The following is a 20,276-nucleotide window of genomic DNA, read 5'->3' as shown; positions in this document are numbered from 1 at the left end:
GTCAGCCAACAACGCTGCCTCCCTGCCAACTCATCCCTCCAAGAGCCAGGGAGGCCGTAGAACCAGCCACACACCTTCTCGGACCACCGAACAGGACAGTTACCATGACGATGACACCGACCTCCAATTAGACACCGTGACCGAACAGCTGACCACACCCACCCAGACCACATCCTCCCCGTCCGCCACCAGACGGACACGCCCACTCACCCAGACACGCTCCTATCACAGCATCTTCTCAGATGTGAGGGGCACGGTCAGGAAGGGGGCGACCAATCAGCAACTAGGAGGCGGTACCTCTTCAGCCAGAGACAAGGGGAGAGAGACAGAAACAGAGAATGAACAGGAGGAGGAGTACAAAACAACAGAACCCAATCCAGAAGAACAGAAGAAGGAGAGGCTCACTAACGAGGCTCTGGAGGAGAAGAAAGAAGCATTGACTCAGAACAACGGTGTTCCTTCTGAACCTGAGGAGGAGGACAGGAGCCATGGCAGTGGGAGAGGGAAGGATCCAGCTGTTGATGAGACCTCTCGTCCCAGCCTCAAAACAGAGGTTTCCTCATCAGAGGGCTCCTCATCATCGTCCAAACCCTCCCACCCTCTCCGCAAACCTGTCTCCGGTAGACGCATCAACTCTGGTCGAAGGCAATTCTCCCGGACATCAGACTTAGGGTCAGTGTTCCAGCCGAAGACACAGGATGCAGAAATGGACAGTGCCTCCTCCTCCTCCTCTTTGTCCTCCAGCCCATCCCACAGCCAGGAGTCAGCAGCCATCAGGAAAGACGATGCGGTCACCAACTACCCCCAGGGTAAAAACACCTATGACCAGCCCAGTGTCACAGAAACCAAACCCTCCACCTCCACCCCAGAGCAGGCCATCTCAGAGCCCGAGGCCGAGGCACCTTCTGTGGGTAGGGGTCCTACTCTGCCGGGCCGTGGATATGGTTACGGCAGGAGGAAACCTGGGATCCTGTCTCGAGGGAATCCAAATGGCCGAGTTCTGACTGGACTCCGCAAACCTGGGTCCGCCTCAACATCGACCGGAGGCAAGATTCCTGAAACGTCACACACTCACGGCTCACACACTCCTAACGCGCAGGACTCAACACACCACCAGGAGAAAAATGACCACAACGACTACAAAAACACAGAGACAGAGGCCACAAAAGAAGAAGAACCCACTTCCAATTCCCAGACCATATCCTCTACACATCCCTCAGAGGAGGACGCAAGAGAGGACACGAGAGAGGAGAGAGGAAGAGAGGACAGGAGAGAGGAGGAAGGGAGGGGAGACAGGAGAGAGGAGAGAGGGAGAGAGGACAGGAGAGACGAGGAAGGGAGGGGAGACCGGAGAGAAGAGAGAGGGAGAGAGGACAGGAGAGAGGAGGAAGGAAGGGGAGACAGGAGAGAGGACAAAGGGGGTGGAGACAGGAGAGAGGAGGGAGGGAGGGGAGACAGGAGAGAGGAGACAGGCAGGGGGGACAGGAGAGAGGTGGGTGGGAGGGGAGACAAGAGAGAGGAGGGAGGGAGGGGAGATAGGAGAGAGGAGGTTGAGAGGGGAGACAAGAGAGAGGAGGGAGGGAGGGGAGACAGGACAAATGAGGAAGGGAGGGGAGTCAGGAGAGAGAAGGTTGAGAGGGGAGACAGGACAGAGGGGGAAGGGAGGGGAGACAGGACAGAGGAGGAAGGGAGGGGAGACAGGAGAGAGGAGGGTGAAAGGGGAGACAGGAGAGAGGAGGAAGGGAGGGGAGAGAGGAGAGAGGAGGGAGGGAGGGGAGACAGGAGAGAGGATGGAGGGAGGGGAGACAGGAGAGAGGAGGGTGAAAGGGGAGACAAGAGAGAGGAGGGTGAGAGGGGAGACAGGAGAGAGGAGGGAGGGAGGGGAGACAGGACAGAGGGAGAAGGGAGGGGAGACAGGACAGAGGGAGAAGGGAGGGGAGACAGGACAGAGGAGAGAGGGAGGGGAGACAGGAGAGAGGAGGGTGAAAGGGGAGACAAGAGAGAGGAGGGTGAGAGGGGAGACAGGAGAGAGGAGGGAGGGAGGGGAGACAGGACAGAGGGAAAAGGGAGGGGAGACAGGACAGAGGAGAGAGGGAGAGGGGAGAACAACTACAACACCCCAGCTCCCCCTCCCTCCAGGATTAACCACTTTGGGAACCGTCACCAGAGCAGGTTTGGAAAAGGGACGGGGAGCAGTAGCAGGGCCTCCTCCCCCCGGGCGGACGGGAGGGTTCCCTGGAGCAGGACTACCTCCTCGTCCTCCGTTGGGGCAGGGAGACCCCTCCTTAGAGGAACCCCATCCAGGACCGTTGTATTGGCGGCAGCAGGAGCTACGGGGGCAGCAGGAGCCTCAGGGGAATCGAGGACCTCAGCATTGCAGGAGACCAGTGAGGACGCTAAAACCTCCTCCACCCACTACCCATTAAAGAACGGGGAGGGGGCGGGGTCACCTAAACCCTCTCTGCCCAACAGGAATGCAGTTCTAGGTGGATCTAGGAAGCCCATCACCTCCTCTTCCTCCTCCAACCCCTCCTCTAGTGGTCGTAGAGACTCCAGTGAGCCAGTCCACAGAGGAAGCAGCATCAGGGAGGACAGCAGTAATGACCATGAGGAGGACTATCTCTACGAGGGCAGTAAGGAGATCTATGAGAGGAATGAGAAAGTCACAGACCCATCCCCTGTCCCCAAAACTACTACCACCACTACCACCACTACCACTACCCCAGCCCCCAGTACCCCCCGCAGGGTGTCCCAGAGTGGGGATAACGAGAATGTGGACCCCAAGCCTGGTAGAACTAGACCCGGTTTAATCCCTAGTTCTACGTTCCCCCGACGTCCCATTTTAGGTCCCAACGGGAGGGTGAGATCCCCCCTGCTCACAAACAGGCAGACGGCTTCTAGGTTCCCCTTTAGAGCACAACCAGCACAGAGCACACAGTTAGATTCCTCTAACCCACACACATCCCCTTCCTCTTCTTCCTCTTCCTCCTCTAGTCTGCCAGAGCCAGACCGCAGGGTTAACGGGGGCACTAGTGTTAGCACTGGAGGCTCCCCCCCTTCCCTCTCTCTCCCCTCCCTCAGACAGACCTCCTCTAGTGAGGGTTCCCATGGTGACAGCCAGGGGTCTCAAGACTCCTCCTCCTCCTCATCCTCATCCAGAGACTCTTTGGGGGGGCAGGGGACGAGGATGCGCTACCCCAGTCGGTCAGACCCCTTCCTCAGGGGTAAAATCCCCAGCGGAGGCCTCAAGCCTGGCTACGGAAATGGTAACGGAAACGGTAAAAATGGCCGCCCCAATCTCACAGTAACCAGTGACAAAGAGTCCAGCACACCTAATGACAACACTAAACCTAATGGACGAAGGTACATCACTGGGCCTGATGGAGCCAAATGGGTATGTGTGTCTGTGTCTCAATTCCAAAGTTACAAGGGGATTGAAAGGAGACATTTTTATTGTTGACTTTTCACCTGCAATGATAACCATTATGCAGACTTTCCTTAATGTAATGTTCCCTATAACAGTATGAGTCTTGTCTCCAACCCTGCGGTGTGAATGTATTGTTTTCTTCAGGTGGTGGACTTGGATGAGGGGGTCCTGATGAACGAGAATGGCATGGTTCTCCAGGACTCTCAGGGCCGACCCAGGAGGGTGGTGCTGGGAGAGGATGGACGCACCATCTTTGGTGAGATATTGTATACTGATACCTTCTCTTATTGAACACCGTTTCTATGAGTATTGCATGTCTTCTTTCCTAAGAGCTTTGTAAATGTGTTGGTATGTCAAGACTTCTCATTTCCCTTATTTATTGCGGAGAAAGGGATATATCACACTTACAGCACAAAAACTAATTGTTGTGTTTCTCAAATGGTTTTCACACAGATAGATCATTGATTGTTTGTCCTCCCCTACTAGACCACCAGGGCAGCCCATTGGTGAACCAGGAGGGTCAGGCTCTGTTCGGTCATGGTCGGGAGAGCCAGCCATTAGTCAACCCCAAAGACAAGTTCCTGACCGTGGGTGGCAAACCCGTCATTGGCCTGGACCGGCCTAAACCCAGGACCACGACCACAACCACAACCACAACCACAACCACAACCAGACCTCCTACTACGACCACACCTGAACTAACCACGCTCCCAACCACCACTGAAATGACCACGACCATGCTGGTGTTCCCATCTTGTCCTCCAGGAACGTTTTTGATCAGGGATGAGAATGGATTCCCAATGCTGGATGCTGATGGTGTCCTGGACTGTTATCCTGAAGGTGAGTCTGACTAACGCTGACTAGCGCTTCTGTATGTATTGTCAGATTAATAGTAGTATCATAATAATAATAGTAGTAGTAGTAGTAGTAGTAGAAGTAATAGTAGTAGTAGTAGCAATAGTAGTACTAGAAGTGGTAGTAGAAGCAGTAGTAATAGTAGTAGTAGTAGTAGTAGCAGCAGCTACTAGTAATAGTAGTAGTAGTAGAAATAAGTATTAGCAGCAATAGTAATAGTAGCAGCTAGTAGTAGTAGTAGTAGTAGCAGCTACAAGTAGTAGTGGTAGTAGTAGTAGTAGTAGTAGTAGTAGTAGTAGTAGTAGTAGTAGTAGTAGTAGTAGTAGTAGTAGTAGTAGTAGTAGCCGTAGCAGAAGTAGTAGAAGTAGTAAAAGCTACTACTAGTAGTAGTAGTAGTAGTAGTAGCAGCTACTAGTAGTAGTAGTAGTAGTAGTAGTAGTAGTAGTAGTAGTAGTAGTAGTAGTAGTAGTAGTAGTAGTAGTAGTAGTAGTAGTAATGGTGGTAGTAGTAGCAGCTACTAGTAGTAGTAGTAGTAGTAGTAGTAGCAGCTACAAGTAGTAGTAGTAGTAGAAGTAATAGTTGCAGCTACTAGTAACTGAATATTATTATTTGACCATGCTGGTCATTTATGAACATTTGAACATCTTGGCCATGTTCTGTTATAATCTCCACCCAGCACAACCAGAAGAGGACTGGCCACCCCTCATAGCCTGGTTCATCTCGAGGTTTTGGCCTTTCTAGGGAGTTTTTCCTAGCCACCGTGTTTCTACACCTGCATTGCTTGCTGTTTGGGGTTTTAGGCTAGGTTTCTGTACAGCACTTTGAGTTATCAGCTGATGTAAGAAGGGCTATATAAATACATTGGATTTGATTTAATAGTAGTAGTAGCAGAAGCTACTAGTAGTAGTAGTAGTAGCAGCTACACGTAGGAGAAGTTGTAGTAGTAGTAGTAGCACCTACTATGAGTAGTAATAGTAGTAGTAGCAGTTACTAGTAGTAGTGGTAGTAGTAATAGTTGTAACAGCTACTAGTACTAGTAGTAGTAGTAGCAGTTGTTGTAGCAGTTGCTAGTAGTAGTAGTAGTAGTAGTAATGGTAGTAGCATCTACTACTAGTAGTGGTAGAAGTAATAGTAGTAGTAGTAGTAGCATCTACTAGTAGTAATAGTAGTAGTGGTAGTAGTAGTAGTAGGTGTAGTAGTAGCAGCTAGTAGTAGTAGTAGTTGTTGTAGTAGTAGTAGTAGTAGTAGTAGCAGCAGCTACTAGAAACAGTAGTAGTAGCAGGAGCTACTAGTAGTAGTAGAAGTAGTAGTAGTAGCAACAGCTACTAGTAATAGTAGTAGTATCAGTAGCTACTAGTAGTAGTTGTAGTAGTATTAGCAGCTAGTAGTAGTAGTAGTAGTAGTAGCAGCTACTAATAGTAGTAGTAGTAGTAGCAGTAGTAGTTGTAGTAGCACTGGTAGTAGTAGTAGTAGCAGCAGTAGTAGCAGCTACTAGTAATAGTAGTAATAGCAGCAGCTACTATTAGTAGTAGTAGTAGCAGCTACTAGTAGTAGTAGTAGTAGTAGTAGTAGTAGTAGTAGTAGTAGCTACTAGTAGTAGTAGTAGTAGTAGTGCTAGCAGTAGTTGTAGTAGTAGTAGTAGCAGATAGTTGTAGTAGTAGTAGTAGTAGTAGCAGCTACTTGTAATAGTAGTAGTAGCAGCAGCTACTAATATTAGTAGTAGTAGTAGTAGTAGTAGTAGCAGCAGCTACTACTAGTAGTAGTAGTAGTAGCAGTAGTAGTAGCTAATAGTTGTAGTTGTAGTATTAGTAGCAGCAGCTACCCGTAGTAGTAGTAATAGTAGTAGTAGTAGTAGTAGTAGTAGAAGTAGTAGTTGTAGCCGCAGTTGTAGTAGTAGTAGTAGTAGTAGTAGTAGTAGTAGTAGCAGCTACTAGTAGTATTAGTAGTAGTTGTGGTAGTAGTAGTAGCAGTGGTAGTTCTAGTAGTAGTAGTAGTAGTAGTAGTGGTAGTAGTAGTTGTAGTAGTAGTAGTAGCAGTGGTAGTTGTAGTAGTGGTAGTAGTAGTAGTTGTAGTAGCAGTGGTAGTTGTAGTAGTAGTAGTAGCAGTGGTAGTTGTAGTAGTATTAAATTGATTTGATTTAATAGTAGTAGTAGCAGAAGCTAGTAGTAGTAGTAGTAGTAGCAGCTACACGTAGTAGAAGTAGTAGTAGTAGTAGTAGTAGCAGCTACTAGTTGTAGTATTAGTAGCAGCAGCTACCCGTAGTAGTAGTAGTAGTAGTAGTAGTAGTAGTAGTAGTAGTAGAGTAGTAGTAGTAGCAGCTACTAGTAATAGTAGTAGTAGCAGCAGCTACTAGTAGAAGTAGTAGTAGTAGTAGTAGTAGAAGTAGTAGTTGTAGCCGCAGTTGTAGTAGTAGTAGTAGTAGTAGCAGTAGTTGTAGTAGTAGTAGTGGTAATAGTAGCAGCAGCTACTAGTTGTAGTAGTAGTAGTAGTAGTAGTAGTAGTAGTAGCAGCTACTAGTAGTAGTAGTAGTAGTAGTAGTTGTAGTAGTAGCAGTGGTAGTTGTAGTAGTAGTAGTAGTAGTAGTAGTAGTAGTAGTAGTAGTAGTAGTAGTAGTAGTAGTAGTAGTAGTAGTGGTAGTAGTGGTAGTAGTAGTTGTAGTAGTAGTAGTAGCAGTGGTAGTTGTAGTAGTAGTAGTAGTGGTAGTAGTAGTAGTTGTAGTGTTAGTAGTAGCAGTGGTAGTTGTAGTAGTTGTAGTAGCAGTCGTAGCTGTAGTAGTGGTAGTTGGAGTAGTAGTTGTAGTAGTAGTAGTGGTAGTAGTAGTAGTAGTAGCAGTAGTTGTAGTAGTAGTTGTAGTAGTAGTAGAAGAAGAAGAACAGTATAAAATTAATCTACCTAGTTTAGTTGAAGTCTGGATAAGAGTGTTTGCCAAATGACCAAATATGTAATGCCCTCTCACTTTATCATACCCTAACAATATTTCGCAGTATCTGATAGGGCCGGTTTCCCGGACCCTGATTAAACCTATGTCTGGGCAGAAAAGCGCTTTCAATGGAGATTGAGTGGAGAAACTGACCCATGTTGTCTTTAACGGCCTATTCATGCTAAAGCAGTGGATCAGAAGGGATTCTGACATCAGTTAGTCTGTAAGCTGTTATTGTTTACCCATCTCCATAACATGCTAACTATAAGTACATCCTGTCTGTGGCCAGAGAGCCCTGCAAGATCTGGCCAGGCACAATCGAGAGATTTGTGTCTTCAGAGAACACTGGAACCGTATCAGGGCCTGGGTTCAAATACTATTTAAAATCATTCAAATACTTTGATCATTTGCCATAGCCTGCCTGAAGTTGGCAGGGTTTGCAGTTTTGGTTCTATTTTATTGGTGCCAATAAGCCAATAAGCCAGGTAACCTCAGACAAGCACCAGTAAGGTATTTGAAATGATTTAGAATAGTATTTGAACCCAGGGCCAGCCACATCCGTTGGGGCTGGGTAAAACCCCTACCAAACCCACTCCCTGAGCTCAGCTGTCTCACTACAAGACACACGATCAACACACACTAACACACAGTTTTCTGGCTAAGTGTTCCATAGGGATGAAACAAAGTTCACATTCTGACAAATACATTTTATAGGGCTCTAGTAGGGGAAATTGTAACAAATACACACTCAAAGACAGACAGCCATAAGTAATATGCTTTGCAATGTAAGTCTCCTCTTTGAAAGTATAATGGAATAACTATGCCCAGTTGTGTTGAGTTTACAATAAGGCATTTGAGATGACTAAGAACAAATAAAGAAGGAAATACTTATTTGTTAACTCAAAACAGTGCACCACTTTTTTCCACCGTTTACCTTCAGCTTTTTACTGTATCTTGAATACAGAGGGAGTGTTACAGCGTGTGTATAGGTGCATATGGCTGTGCCTTTTCTGTGTGTGTACAGATGGAGGATCTTAATTTGATCACTCTTTTGTTGCTGAGGATTTTCCTTCACAGCTGCAAGTTGTAGTGTATTTGAGTTTTTAAAAGGCTTTTAAAGTTTGTAATTCCCACTTTGACATTTCAGACTTCATTTGCCATAACAAAAAATGTATCAACCCCTACAAAAATGTCCATTAATTATAATCCACATCATAATTCACATTTCCTGTTGCTGCAGGATTATTTTCCTGCTGTAGCAAACTGGCTCAAATTAAGATCATGTGTGTGTGTGTGTATGTATGTGTGCATGTACAGTATGTGTGTGTGTGTATAGTGTGGTTTGTGGTCATGCTATAGCATGTCACGCTTTTCCTACAGAGGAATCCTCAGGAATGGAAATGGACTCCATGGGTACTCCATGGATTGCCATGGTGCCTGATCCTTTAGCTATTGAGTAGGCCACTGGGCTGAGCCTGCCTTGTTTCAATGTTTATCTATCAGTTAATCTGTTTGTTTACAATCTTCTCTAGTTCATGTTTCCTTGCCTGTGGTCTTTGCTTTTTTGATGTGGTCAGTTGTGTGTTTGTTTGGTTTGGGGTTGGGGCTCCTTCCATCGTCGGCTGTGTTTCTGATGTTTTATCTGGCCAACTCAACTATACAGTGCCTGTGAACTGCATTTCTAACCCAGAGAGAATGAATGCCCTGGCATGCTCTACTGCACTGTTCTGTTCTCTGATATTGATGCGTGTGATGACTGTTATATCGTGTCATGTTATGGTATGTTATGGTAATGCATGGTCACTGGTTTTAGTGAATGGGGCAACTGTGATGATGTTATGTTTGGTGAGCATTATGATGTTATAGTCAATCAATCAAGTTTATTTTATATAGCCCTTCGTACATCAGCTAATATCTCGAAGTGCTGTACAGAGACCCAGCCTAAAACCCCAAACAGCTAGAATGCAGGTGAAGAAGCACGGTGGCTAGGAAAAACTCCCTAGAAAGGCAAAAACCTAGGAAGAAACCTAGAGAGGAACCAGGCTATGAGGGGTGGCCAGTCCTCTTCTGGCTGTGCCGGGTGGAGATTATAACAGAACTATGCCAAGATGTTCAAAAATGTTCATAAGTGACAAGCATGGTCAAATAATAATCATGGATAATTTTCAGTTGGCTTTTCATAGCCGATCATTAAGAGTTGAAAAACAACAGGTCTGGGACAGGTGGCGGTTCCATAATCGCAGGCAGAACAGCTGAAACCGGAACAGCAGCAAGGCCAGGCGGACTGGGGACAGCAAGGAGCCACCACGCCCGGCAGTCCCGACGTATGGTCCCAGGGCTCAGGTCCTCCGAGAGAAAGAAAGAGAGAAGGAGAAAATTAGAGAGAGCCAAGATTTTCAAAATGTTCATAAATGACAAGCATGGTCAAATAATAATCAGGAATAAATCTGTTGGCTTTTCATAGCCGATCATTAAGAGTTGAAAACAGCAGGTCTGGGACAGGTAGGGGTTCCGTAACCGCAGGCAGAACAGTTGAAACTGGAATAGCAGCAAGGCCAGGTGGACTGGGGACAGCAGGGAGTCGTCATGCCCGGTAGTCCTGACGTATGGTCCTAGGGCTCAGGTTCTCAGAGAGAGACAAAGAAAGAGAGAACGAGAGAATTAGAGAAAGCATACTTAAATTCACACAGGACACTGGATAAGACAGGAGAAGTACTCCAGGTATAACCAACTGACCCTAGCCCCCCGACACAAACTACTGCAGCATAAATACTGGAGGCTGAGACAGTTTAAGTTTAAGCACAATAAGAAAACAATTGCTCGTATGCACCTAGTCCTATTAGCTTGCTATAGAATAGTCGTATGGGACAATTTGCATTGGCTCAAGGCTGTGTTTTAGGCACATGATGATGTCATGCAGACGTTCGTTGGCACTCCACAGGCCAGACCAACTGGTGCTGCTGGAAGTAACTCATTCATTTCACTGACCTCACTGACTTAATCCTTACACATTTGTTAGGCTTATACACTGATGAATACAGCTTGTCTGTCGAAACGTTGGATATTAGATTATTCAATTACTGCATCTGAGCTCCTAGAGTGTGCCGCTCTCCTTTTCTCAGAACCATAGAACCACAGTAATCTACTGCAAAACGAGCATCATGTTCAATACCTGGTACCCCAGAAATGGAAAAAATAATGGAAGAAGTCTTTTGAAAGGAACACCGTCTGGGTCATTTCCAATGAGATCACACTGTAGTGAGGTGCGTGCTGGTGGCAGAGTCGAAAACTGATTTACAACGGTGTCCTTTAATATCCATAAACCACCGTCAACAGAACAATACAATAAATGGGTCAAACAAAACCCGGTAAATACCAGCATACCGTGCTTAAGCACTACAAGAAACAATTGCCGACAAGGACATGGGGGGGAACAGAGGGTTAAATACACAACATGTAATTGATGGAATTGGAACCAGGTGTGATGGAAGACAAGACAAAACCAATGGAAAATGAAAAGTGGATCAGCGATGGCTAGAAGGTCGGTGACTTCGACCGCCGAACGCTGCCCAAACAAGGAGAGGGACCAACTTCGACAGAAGTCGTGACAGTACCCCCCCCCCCCCTTGACCCAGCACCTCTCCTCCGGACCGTACCCCTCTCACTTCATGAGATACTGAAGGCCCCTCGCCCGACGCCTCGAATCCTGTATGGGGCGAACAGAGTACGCCGGGGCCCCCCCAATGTCTAGAGGGGGCGGAGCAACCTCCCGCACCTCAGAATCCTGGAGCGGGCCAGTCACCGCCGGCCTGAGGAGAGACACACGGAACGAGGGGTTAATAAGGTAATCGGGTGGAAGCTGTAACCTGTAGCATACCTCGTTCACTCTCCTCAGGACTTTAAATGGCCCCACAAACCGCGGACCCAGCTTCCAGCAGGGCAGGCGGAGGGGCAGGTTTCGGGTCGAGAGCTAGACCCGCCTCACTGCAGTGGCGATCTGCATTCTCCTTTTGGCGCGTCACGGCCTGCTGAAGGTGAACACAGACAGCTTCCCATGTCTCCTCTGCGCGCCGGAACCAGTCGTCCACCGCAGGAACCTCATTCTGACTCTGATGCCTAGGCGCCAGAACCGGCTGGTACCCCAGTACGCACTGGAAGGGAGAGAGGTTAGTGGAGGAGTGCCGAAGCGAGTTCTGTGCCATCTCGGCCAAGGTCACGAACGCCGCCCACTCCCCCGGCCGGTCTTGCCAATAGGACCGCAGAAACCTGCCCACATCCTGGTTCACTCTCTCCACCTGCCCATTACTGTCGGGCTGAAACCCTGAAGTAAGGCTGATCGAAACCCCCAGACGTTCCATGAACGCTTTCCAGACCCTAGACGTGAACTGGGGACACCAATCAGACACTATATCCTCAGGCACCCCGTAGTGCCGGAAGACGTGTGTAAACAAGGCCTCCGCAGTCTGTAGGGCCGTAGGGAGACCGGGCAGAGGGAGGAGACGACAGGACTTAGAGGAACGATCCACAACGACCAGGATCACGGTGTTACCCTGTGAGAGTGGAAGATCAGTCAGAAAATCCACCGACAGGTGTGACCAAGGCCGCTGTGGTACGGGTAAGGGGTGTAGCTTACCTCTGGGCGGGTGCCTAGGAGCCTTACACTGGGCACACACCGAGCAGGAGGAAACATAAACCCTCACGTCCTTAGCCAAGGTAGGTCACCAGTACCTCCCGCTCAAACAGCACACTGTCCGACCGATCCCAGGATGACCAGAGGAGGGTGACGTGTGGGCCCAATAGATCAACTGGTCACGAACAGCAGACGGGACGTACAGACGCCCAGTGGGACACTGGACGGGAGCGGGCTCTGCACGTAACGCCTGCTCAATGTCCGTGTCCAGCTCCCACACTACCCGCGCCACCAGGCAGGAGGCGGGGAGTATGGGAGTGGGATCCATGGGCCGCTCCTCTGTGTCATACAGCCGGAACAGTGCGTCTGCCTTCACGTTCTGGGAGCCTGGTCTGAAGGAAAGAGTAAACACAAAACGGGTGAAAGACATGTCCCACCTTGCCTGGCGAGGGTTCAGTCTCCTCGCTGCCCAGATGTACTCCAGATTGCGATGGTCCGTCCAGATGAGAAAAGGGTGTCTAGCCCCCTCAAGCCAATGTCTCCACGCCTTTAAGGCCTTGACGACAACCAACAGCTCCCGGTCTCCCACATCATAGTTTCGCTCCGCCGGGCTGAGCTTCTTCGAGAAGAAGGCACAGGGGCAGAGCTTCGGTGGCGTACCAGAGCGCTGAGAGAGCACAGCTCCTATCCGTCCACCTATCGCGTCCACCTCCACTATGAACGCCAAAGAGGGATCCGGGTGGGTCATCATGGGAGCCGAGTTAAACAGAGCCCTCAGGTGACTAAAAGCCCTGTCCGCCTCAGCTGACCACTGCAAGCGTACCGGCCCCCCTTCAGCAGTGAGGTAATGGGAGCCGCTACCTGACCAAAACCCCGGATAAACCTCCGGTAGTAGTTGGCAAACCCTAAGAACCGCTGCACCTCCTTTACCGTGGTGAGAGTCGGCCAATTACGCACGGCTGAAATGCGGTCACTCTCCATCTCCACCCCTGAGGTGGAAATGCGATACCCTAGGAAGGAGACGGACTGTTGAAAGAACAGGCATTTCTCAGCCTTGATGTACAGGTCATGCTCCAAAAGGCGACCAAGCACCCTGCGCACCAGGGACACATGCTCGGCGCATGTAGCAGAGTATATCAAAATGTCATCAATATACACCATTACACCCTGCCCGTGCAGGTCCCTGATCTCGTCTACAAAGGCTTGGAAGACTGATGGCGCATTCATCAACCCGTACGGCATGACAAAGTACTCATAGTGCCCTGAGGTGGTACTGAAAGCCGTCTTCCACTCGTCTCCCTCCCGGATACGCACCAGGTTGTAAGCGCTCCTGAGATCTAGTTTGGTGAAGAAGCACGCCCCGTGCATTGACTCAATCGCTGTGGCTATGAGCGGTAGCGGGTAACTATACCTCACAGGGATCTGATTCAGACCCCGATAGCCAATACACAGGCGCAGGCCTCCCTCCTTCTTCTTCACAAAAAATAAACTAGAGGAGGCAGGTGAAGTGGAGGACCGAATGTACCCCCGACGCAGGGATTCGGAGACATATGTTTCCATAGCCTCAGTCTCCGCTAGTGAGAGGGGATACACGTGACTGCTGGGAAGTGCAGCGTCTACCAGGAGATTTATCGCACAATCGTCCCGTCGATGGGATGGTAATTGAGTCGCCTTCTTTTTGGAGAAGGCGAGAGCCAAATCGGCATATTCAGGGGGAATGCGCACGGTGGAGACCTGGTCTGGACTCTCCATCGTAGTAGCACCAACGGAAACCCCTAAACACCGACCTGAGCACTCTCGCGACCACCCCGTGAGAGCCCTCTGTGGCCAAGAAACAGTGGGGTTATGACAAGCTAACCAGGGTAGGTCCAGCACCATGGGAAACGCAGGAGAGTCAATAAGGAAGAGATTAATTCTCTCCTTGTGACCCCCCTGCGTCACCATGCCCAAAGGAGCGGTGACATCCCTAATCAACCCTGACCTTAATGGTTGACTATCTAAGGCGTGAACGGGGAAGGGCACAGCCACAGGAACAATGGGGATCCCTAAACTATGGGCTAACGTTCTATCAATAAAATTCCCAGCAGCGCATGAATCGACGAGCACCTTATGCTGGGAATGTGGGGAAAACTCAGGGAAAGTGACATACACAAACATATGTGCAAGAGGGCTCTGGGTGAGATTGGTGCCGGCTCACCTGGGGTGACGCCAGAGCGCCCTGCCTGTTGCCTCGATCCCCAGAGGAACCAACCCGGCACCGACCGGCAGCGTGACCTCTGCGGCCACAGATGGTGCACGAGCTGGACCCCCTCCAGTCTCCCTGCGCACCGCCCCTCCCAGCTCCATGGGTATCGGAGAGGGGGTGTGGGAGGATGGAACCACTAGACACCGATCTGAACGTCCGTGGGTAGTCAGCAGGTTGTCCAGCCGGATGGACAAGTCCACCAGCTGGTCGAACGTGAGGGTGGTGTCTCTGCAGGCCAACTCCAGACGGACGTCCTCGCGCATACTACAGCAATGATGAAAAGTGGATCAGCGAAGAGTGGATCAGCGATGGCTAGAAGGTCGGTGACTTCGACCGCCGAACGCCGCCCGAACAAGGAGAGGGACCAGCTTCGGCGGAAGTCGTGACACACACTCATTTCCAATGAGATCACACTCATTTCCAGTGAGATCACACTCATTTCCAATGAGATCACACTCATTTCCAGTGAGATCACACTCATTTCCAATGAGATCACACTCATTTCCAGTGAGATCACACTAATTTCCAGTGAGATCACACTCATTTCCAGCGCTATTACATGATTATTACATAGCAATTACACAGGTTTAGTCCTATGTAGCAAAATATCATACCCATTTAGATTGGATTCAATGGGTATGTATCTAGTCTGCGATGTTCACGCCTTAACTTGCTGTTTGTTTGCCTTGTTTTCTAGATGAGTTGTTGTGGCAAACCACCCTGCTCCCCACCCTGCCCCCTACCACCACCACCACCCCAGACCCCCCCACCCCTGAACCAGAGAGCAGGCCCTTCAACAACAGCCCTTCCAATGAGTTCGACCTCACCGGGAAGAAACGTTTCACAGGTAGGCTACGGTACTATGGAGAAAAGTTACGTAATAACTGCTGGTCATGTGTATTTATTTGAATGATAGGTATGATGTGCAATGATTAGATCATTTTTTATGGCTAAAATGTGAAAAACTTTTTTTTTCTTTTTTTTTAAGGTTAGGAAAAAGTGCAGTGAATAGTGACACTTTCTAGAATGTCAATATAAATTAATGTATTTATGGTTGTTTGTATTTTTGTATTTTTGTCTTTTAGTCATTGTAAGTGTTATTATTTTTACCGTCGAGGACCACTTTGGAAACAAGCGTTTTAATTATTACTTTTAAGTTATATCATCTGGGTCCACAATGTACATTTTGTTGTATATGTCTGTTACCCCAAAAAGGAGCCACTTACAGTAGCGAGTCAATACATTTTTGTACTGGACCCCGTAGGAATTGAACCCACAACCCTGGCGTTGCAAGCACCATGCTCTACCAACTGAACCACACTGTAGTATGTTTGATGTGATTGAGCAGGGAGAGAGAGTGTGTGTGTGTGTGTGTGTGTGTGTGTGTGTGTGTGTGTGTGTGTGTGTGTGTGTGTGTGTGTGTGTGTGTGTGTGTGTGTGTGTGTGTGTGTGTGTGTGTGTGTGTGTGTGTGTGTGCATGCACTCACACGCACATGGGTGTGTGCTTGTATACAGTGCATTCAGAAAGTATTCAGACCCCTTGACTTTTTTCACATTTGTTACGTTACAGCCTTATTCTAAAATTGATTAAATTGATTTTTTTCAATCTACACACAATACCCCATAATGACAAAGCAAAAACGTTTTTAGAAATGTTTGCAAATGTATTAAAAATTAAAAACAGAAATACCTTATTTACATAAGTATTCAGACCCTTTGCTATGAGACTCAAAATTGAGCTCAGGTGTATCCTGTTTCCATTGATCATCCTTGAGATGTTTCTACAAATTCATTGGAGTCCACCTATGGTAAATTCAATTGATTTGAAAATATTTGGAAAGGCAAACACCTGTCTATATAAGGTCCCACGGTTGACAGTGCATGTCAGAGCAAAAACCAAGCAATGAGGTTGAAGGAATTGTCCGTAGAGCTCCGAGACAGGATGGTGTCGAGGCACAGATCTTGGGAAGGGTACCAAAAAATGTCTGCAGCATTGAAGGTCTCCAAGAACACAGTGGTCTCCATGATTCTTAAATGGAATAAGTTTGGAACCACCGAGACTCTTCCTAGAGCTGGCTGCCCGGCCAAACTGAGCAATCGGGGGAGAACGGCCTTTGTCACGGAGGTGACCACGAACCCGATGGTCACTCTGACAGAGCTCCAGACTTCCTCTGTGGAGATGGGAGAACCTTCCAGAAGGACAACCATAACTGCAGCACTCCACCAATCAGGCCTTTATGGTATATTGGCCAGACGGAAGCCATTCCTCAGAAAAAAGGCACATGACAGCCTGCTTGGAGTTTGCCAAAAGTTTGCCAAAGGCACCTAAATGAAACCAAGATTGAACTCTTTACCCTGAATGCCTAGCGTCAAGTCTGGAGGAAACCTGGCACCATCCCTACGGTGAAGTATGGTGGTGGCACCATCATGCTGTGGGGATGTTTTTCAGCAGCAGGGACTGGGAGACTAGTCAGGATCGGATCGAGGGAGAGATGAACAGCGCAAAGTACAGAGAGATCCTTGATGAAAACCTGCTGCAGAGCACTCAGGACTTCAGACTGGGGTGAAGGTTCACCTTCCAACAGGACAACAACCCTAAGCACACAGCCAAGGCAACGCAGGAGTGGCTTTGGGACAAGTCTCTGAATGTCCTTGAGTGGCCCAGCCAGAGCCCGGACTTGAACCCGATCGAACATCTCTGGAGAGACCGGAAAATAGCTGTGCAGCGACGCTTCCCATCCAACCTGACAGAACTTGAGAGGATCTGCAGAGGAGAATGGGAAAAACTCCCAAAATACAGGTGCCAAGCTAGTCTCATACCCAAGAAGACTTGAGGCTGTAATCGCTGCCAAAGGTGCTTCAACAAAGTACTGAGTAAAGGGTCTGAATACTTATGTAAATGTGAAATGTATTTTTATATATATACACTGCTCAAAAAAATAAAGGGAACACTTAAACAACACAATGTAACTCCAAGTCAATCACACTTCTGTGAAATCAAACTGTCCATTTAGGAAGCAACACTGATTGACAATAAATTTCACATGCTGTTGTGCAAATGGAATAGACAAAAGGTGGAAATTATAGGCAATTAGCAAGACACCCCCAATAAAGGACTGATTCTGCAGGTGGTGACCACAGACCACTTCTCAGTTCCTATGCTTCCTGGCTGATGTTTTGGTCACTTTTGAATGCTGGCGGTGCTCTCACTCTAGTGGTAGCATGAGACGGAGTCTACAACCCACACAAGTGGCTCAGGTAGTGCAGCTCATCCAGGATGGCACATCAATGCGAGCTGTGGCAAAAAGGTTTGCTGTGTCTGTCAGCGTAGTGTCCAGAGCATGGAGGCGCTACCAGGAGACAGGCCAGTACATCAGGAGACGTGGAGGAGGCCGTAGGAGGGCAACAACCCAGCAGCAGGACCGCTACATCCGCCTTTGTGCAAGGTGGAGCACTGCCTGAGTCCTGCAAAATGACCTCCAGCAGGCCACAAATGTGTCTTGCTAATTGCCTATAATTTCCACCTTTTGTCTATTCCATTTGCACAACAGCATGTGAAATTTATTGTCAATCAGTGTTGCTTCCTAAGTGGACAGTTTGATTTCACAGAAGTATGATTGACTTGGAGTTACATTGTGTTGTTTAAGTGTTCCCTTTTTTTTTTTGAGCAGTGTATATACATGTGCAAACATTTCGAAAAATAGTTTTTTGCTTCGTCATTATGGGGTATTGTGCGTAGATTGATGAGGGGGGATTTAATCTCCTACAGAGACGGAGGGACGGAGGGCCAATCAAGGTCCTGGTCAGCTGCTCGCATTGTTTGCAGGGTACATCAGCAATTTTGCTTAAGGCCATCAAAACGCAAAGGCCGGCTCTGACTGCACGTGTGTGTACGTAGACCCGTGAGCCACTGCAGCCCCTCATGATGATTTCAGTTTTTTTGTGACCCCCACCCTCATAACAGTTGCCCATCCCTGGTGTACATAATATATGGAACTGGGTCTGTGTATGAAGTGTCATTATGACCGATCAGTGATTTGGAGACAATGGAGTCAGTTGAGAAGGTTGTTGCCAGAACAAATGGTCACACTTTGTACTTCTCAATCCCACTGCTATTGAGTCTTGACAGGCCAGGGTCTTGACAGGCCAGGGTCTTGACAGGCCAGGGTCTTGACAGACCAGGGTCTTGACAGGTCAGGGTCAGGGTCTTGACAGGCCAGCGTCCACATGACATGGGTCTGAGTGGACTTCCCTGACAGAACTTGCGTCATGTGACATGGTGACCGAGGACTAGGGATGCACATGAGAACGGACATCAAAACTCTAACCAGAGTTAACCAGAACCAGAACCAAAACTTTAACCAGAGATTTAAAAAATTTTTTGAAGACAATGGACATTTTATTTTCGGTGCATAACAAAAAAGAAACCAAGGCCAGCAACACACAGTTCTTCTCCCTAAATTCCCTTTCCCCTCCATGTCTGCATGCATTCTGACTCCTCGCTCTACACACGCTTGCTGAGTTCACACACAAGCTCCCGTTAGGCCTACAGAAATAAATGCCTATAAAAACAGTGGGACGGTACTAATGGGATACACAAGCTACATTCCTTGCCAATGACAAAAGTTTTAGAACAAATTCAAAATGGACTGATTGATTGAAGTAGGGAAATATGTGTTTCAACAATGAGCTGCAGTTTTGGAATAATTGCTCTTGTCTATTTTTCGTTTAGACTACTTTGCGAACTACTAGTGCCATTTAGAATTGTTTAGCCTATGTCAGGGATGCGCCCACAGCCCCCCTTTTGAAGGCCCTCAATAATTTTGGGGGGCAGATCAGGTGGGGTCTCAACCAATGTTCCTCTAATTTTCTTCAGCACTGAGCAAATTTCAGGTCTGCTGAGCGCAAACATGAACATTGTGAAAATTCTGTGCAACTTCCAGCGCGCGTTTACTGTGAACACTGAGGCTGTAACTGCTTTAGCTTACATTTTTAACAGGAGCCAGGTAGGCTACTGTGGCTATTTGATCATAATGTAGGCCTATCAGAGTGGCCTACCATTAAAAACAATGGAGAAAATACTTCGCATATAATTTTAACATTCTATCATTCATCCTACAGTAGCAGCCAATGTGTGGTGTTACAATATATCCTACCATTTCTAACTATCCGCATGCCAGTTATGATTATTTTTAAGGAACAGTGTCATTTAAAAAAAATCATGTTTTCGTTTGTCAAAATTATTGTCACATGGTTAATCATAAAAATCTGAATTAAAATGATAAAAATCTAAAAGTAAATATTCAACTAATGCAAGAACACCAGCCTTTGCCTATATGGACACATTGATACACCGTGATCCATTGGTGGTTTAAGAAATTAGCGCATGGAAATCAGGCCAATGCAACAGTAGGCCTATAACTTGAATCACGAACTAAGTAAAATACATATGCCTAAAGCCGACAATTAAAAACAGTAGAAAATATCCGGATGAAAATTCAGGTTCTTTCAATCGCATTAATGGCTCTACTCCGCCTGTCTGCCTCCCTTTCTGTCTGTCTGTGTTGGGTCATTGTGTCATTGTTCTGTTGAAAAACAAATTATAGTCACACTAAGCACAAACCAGATGGGATGGCATATCGCTGCAGAATGCTATGGTAGCCATCATGGTTAAGTGTATCTTGAATTCTAAATTTATCACTGACAGTGTCACCAGCAAAGCACCCCCCCACCATCACACCACCTCCATGCTTCACGGTGGGAATCAAACATGTGGAGATCATCCGTTCACCTACTCTGCGTCTCATAAAGACATGGCGGTTGTAACCAAAAATCTCAAATTTGGACTCATCAGACCAAAGGACAGATGTTCACTGGTCTAATGTCCATTGCTCATGTTTCTTGGCCCTAGCAAGTCTCTTCTTCATATTGGTGTCCTTTAGTAGTGGTTTCTTTGCAGCAATTCGACCATGAAGGCCTGATTCACACAGTCTCGTCTGAACAGTTGATGTTGAGATGTGTCTGTTACTTGAACTCTGTGAAGCATTTACTTGAGCTGCAATCTGAGGTGCAGTTAACTCTAATAAACGTATCAAATCAAATCAAATGTATTTATATAGCCCTTCTTACATCAGCTGATATATCAAAGTGCTGTACAGAAACCCAGCCTAAAACCCCAAACAGCAAGCAATGCAGGTGT

At 47.6% G+C, this 20,276-nt stretch overlaps 1 protein-coding gene and 1 long non-coding RNA gene across 3 annotated transcripts in view; one reads left to right on the top strand and one right to left on the bottom strand.

Annotated features, from left to right (window-relative positions):
- Window positions 1-20,276, top strand: part of LOC129825328 (fibronectin type III domain-containing protein 1-like) — a gene marked incomplete in the record, with an annotated part of 79,694 nt that overhangs the window by 33,451 nt on the left and 25,967 nt on the right. Inside the window, 5 exon segments of the mRNA XM_055885337.1 lie at window positions 6-1,228; window positions 2,090-3,394; window positions 3,572-3,683; window positions 3,914-4,267; window positions 14,775-14,924. Of these exon segments, the coding sequence (XP_055741312.1) occupies window positions 6-1,228; window positions 2,090-3,394; window positions 3,572-3,683; window positions 3,914-4,267; window positions 14,775-14,924 (3,144 nt within the window).
- LOC129825329 (uncharacterized) overlaps window positions 9,063-20,276 on the bottom strand; it is a 43,076-nt gene continuing 31,862 nt past the window's right edge. For both annotated transcript variants that reach the window (XR_008754853.1, XR_008754854.1), the window contains exon 4: window positions 9,063-9,828. This is a non-coding gene — a long non-coding RNA (uncharacterized LOC129825329). The remainder of the gene's footprint in view (window positions 9,829-20,276) is intronic.

This window comes from Salvelinus fontinalis, chromosome 27 (genome assembly GCF_029448725.1).
Source record: "Salvelinus fontinalis isolate EN_2023a chromosome 27, ASM2944872v1, whole genome shotgun sequence".
Lineage (NCBI taxonomy): Eukaryota > Metazoa > Chordata > Actinopteri > Salmoniformes > Salmonidae > Salvelinus > Salvelinus fontinalis.
The sequence above is the reverse complement of the archived record's forward strand: the minus strand, read 5'-3'. Positions and strand labels throughout refer to the sequence as shown.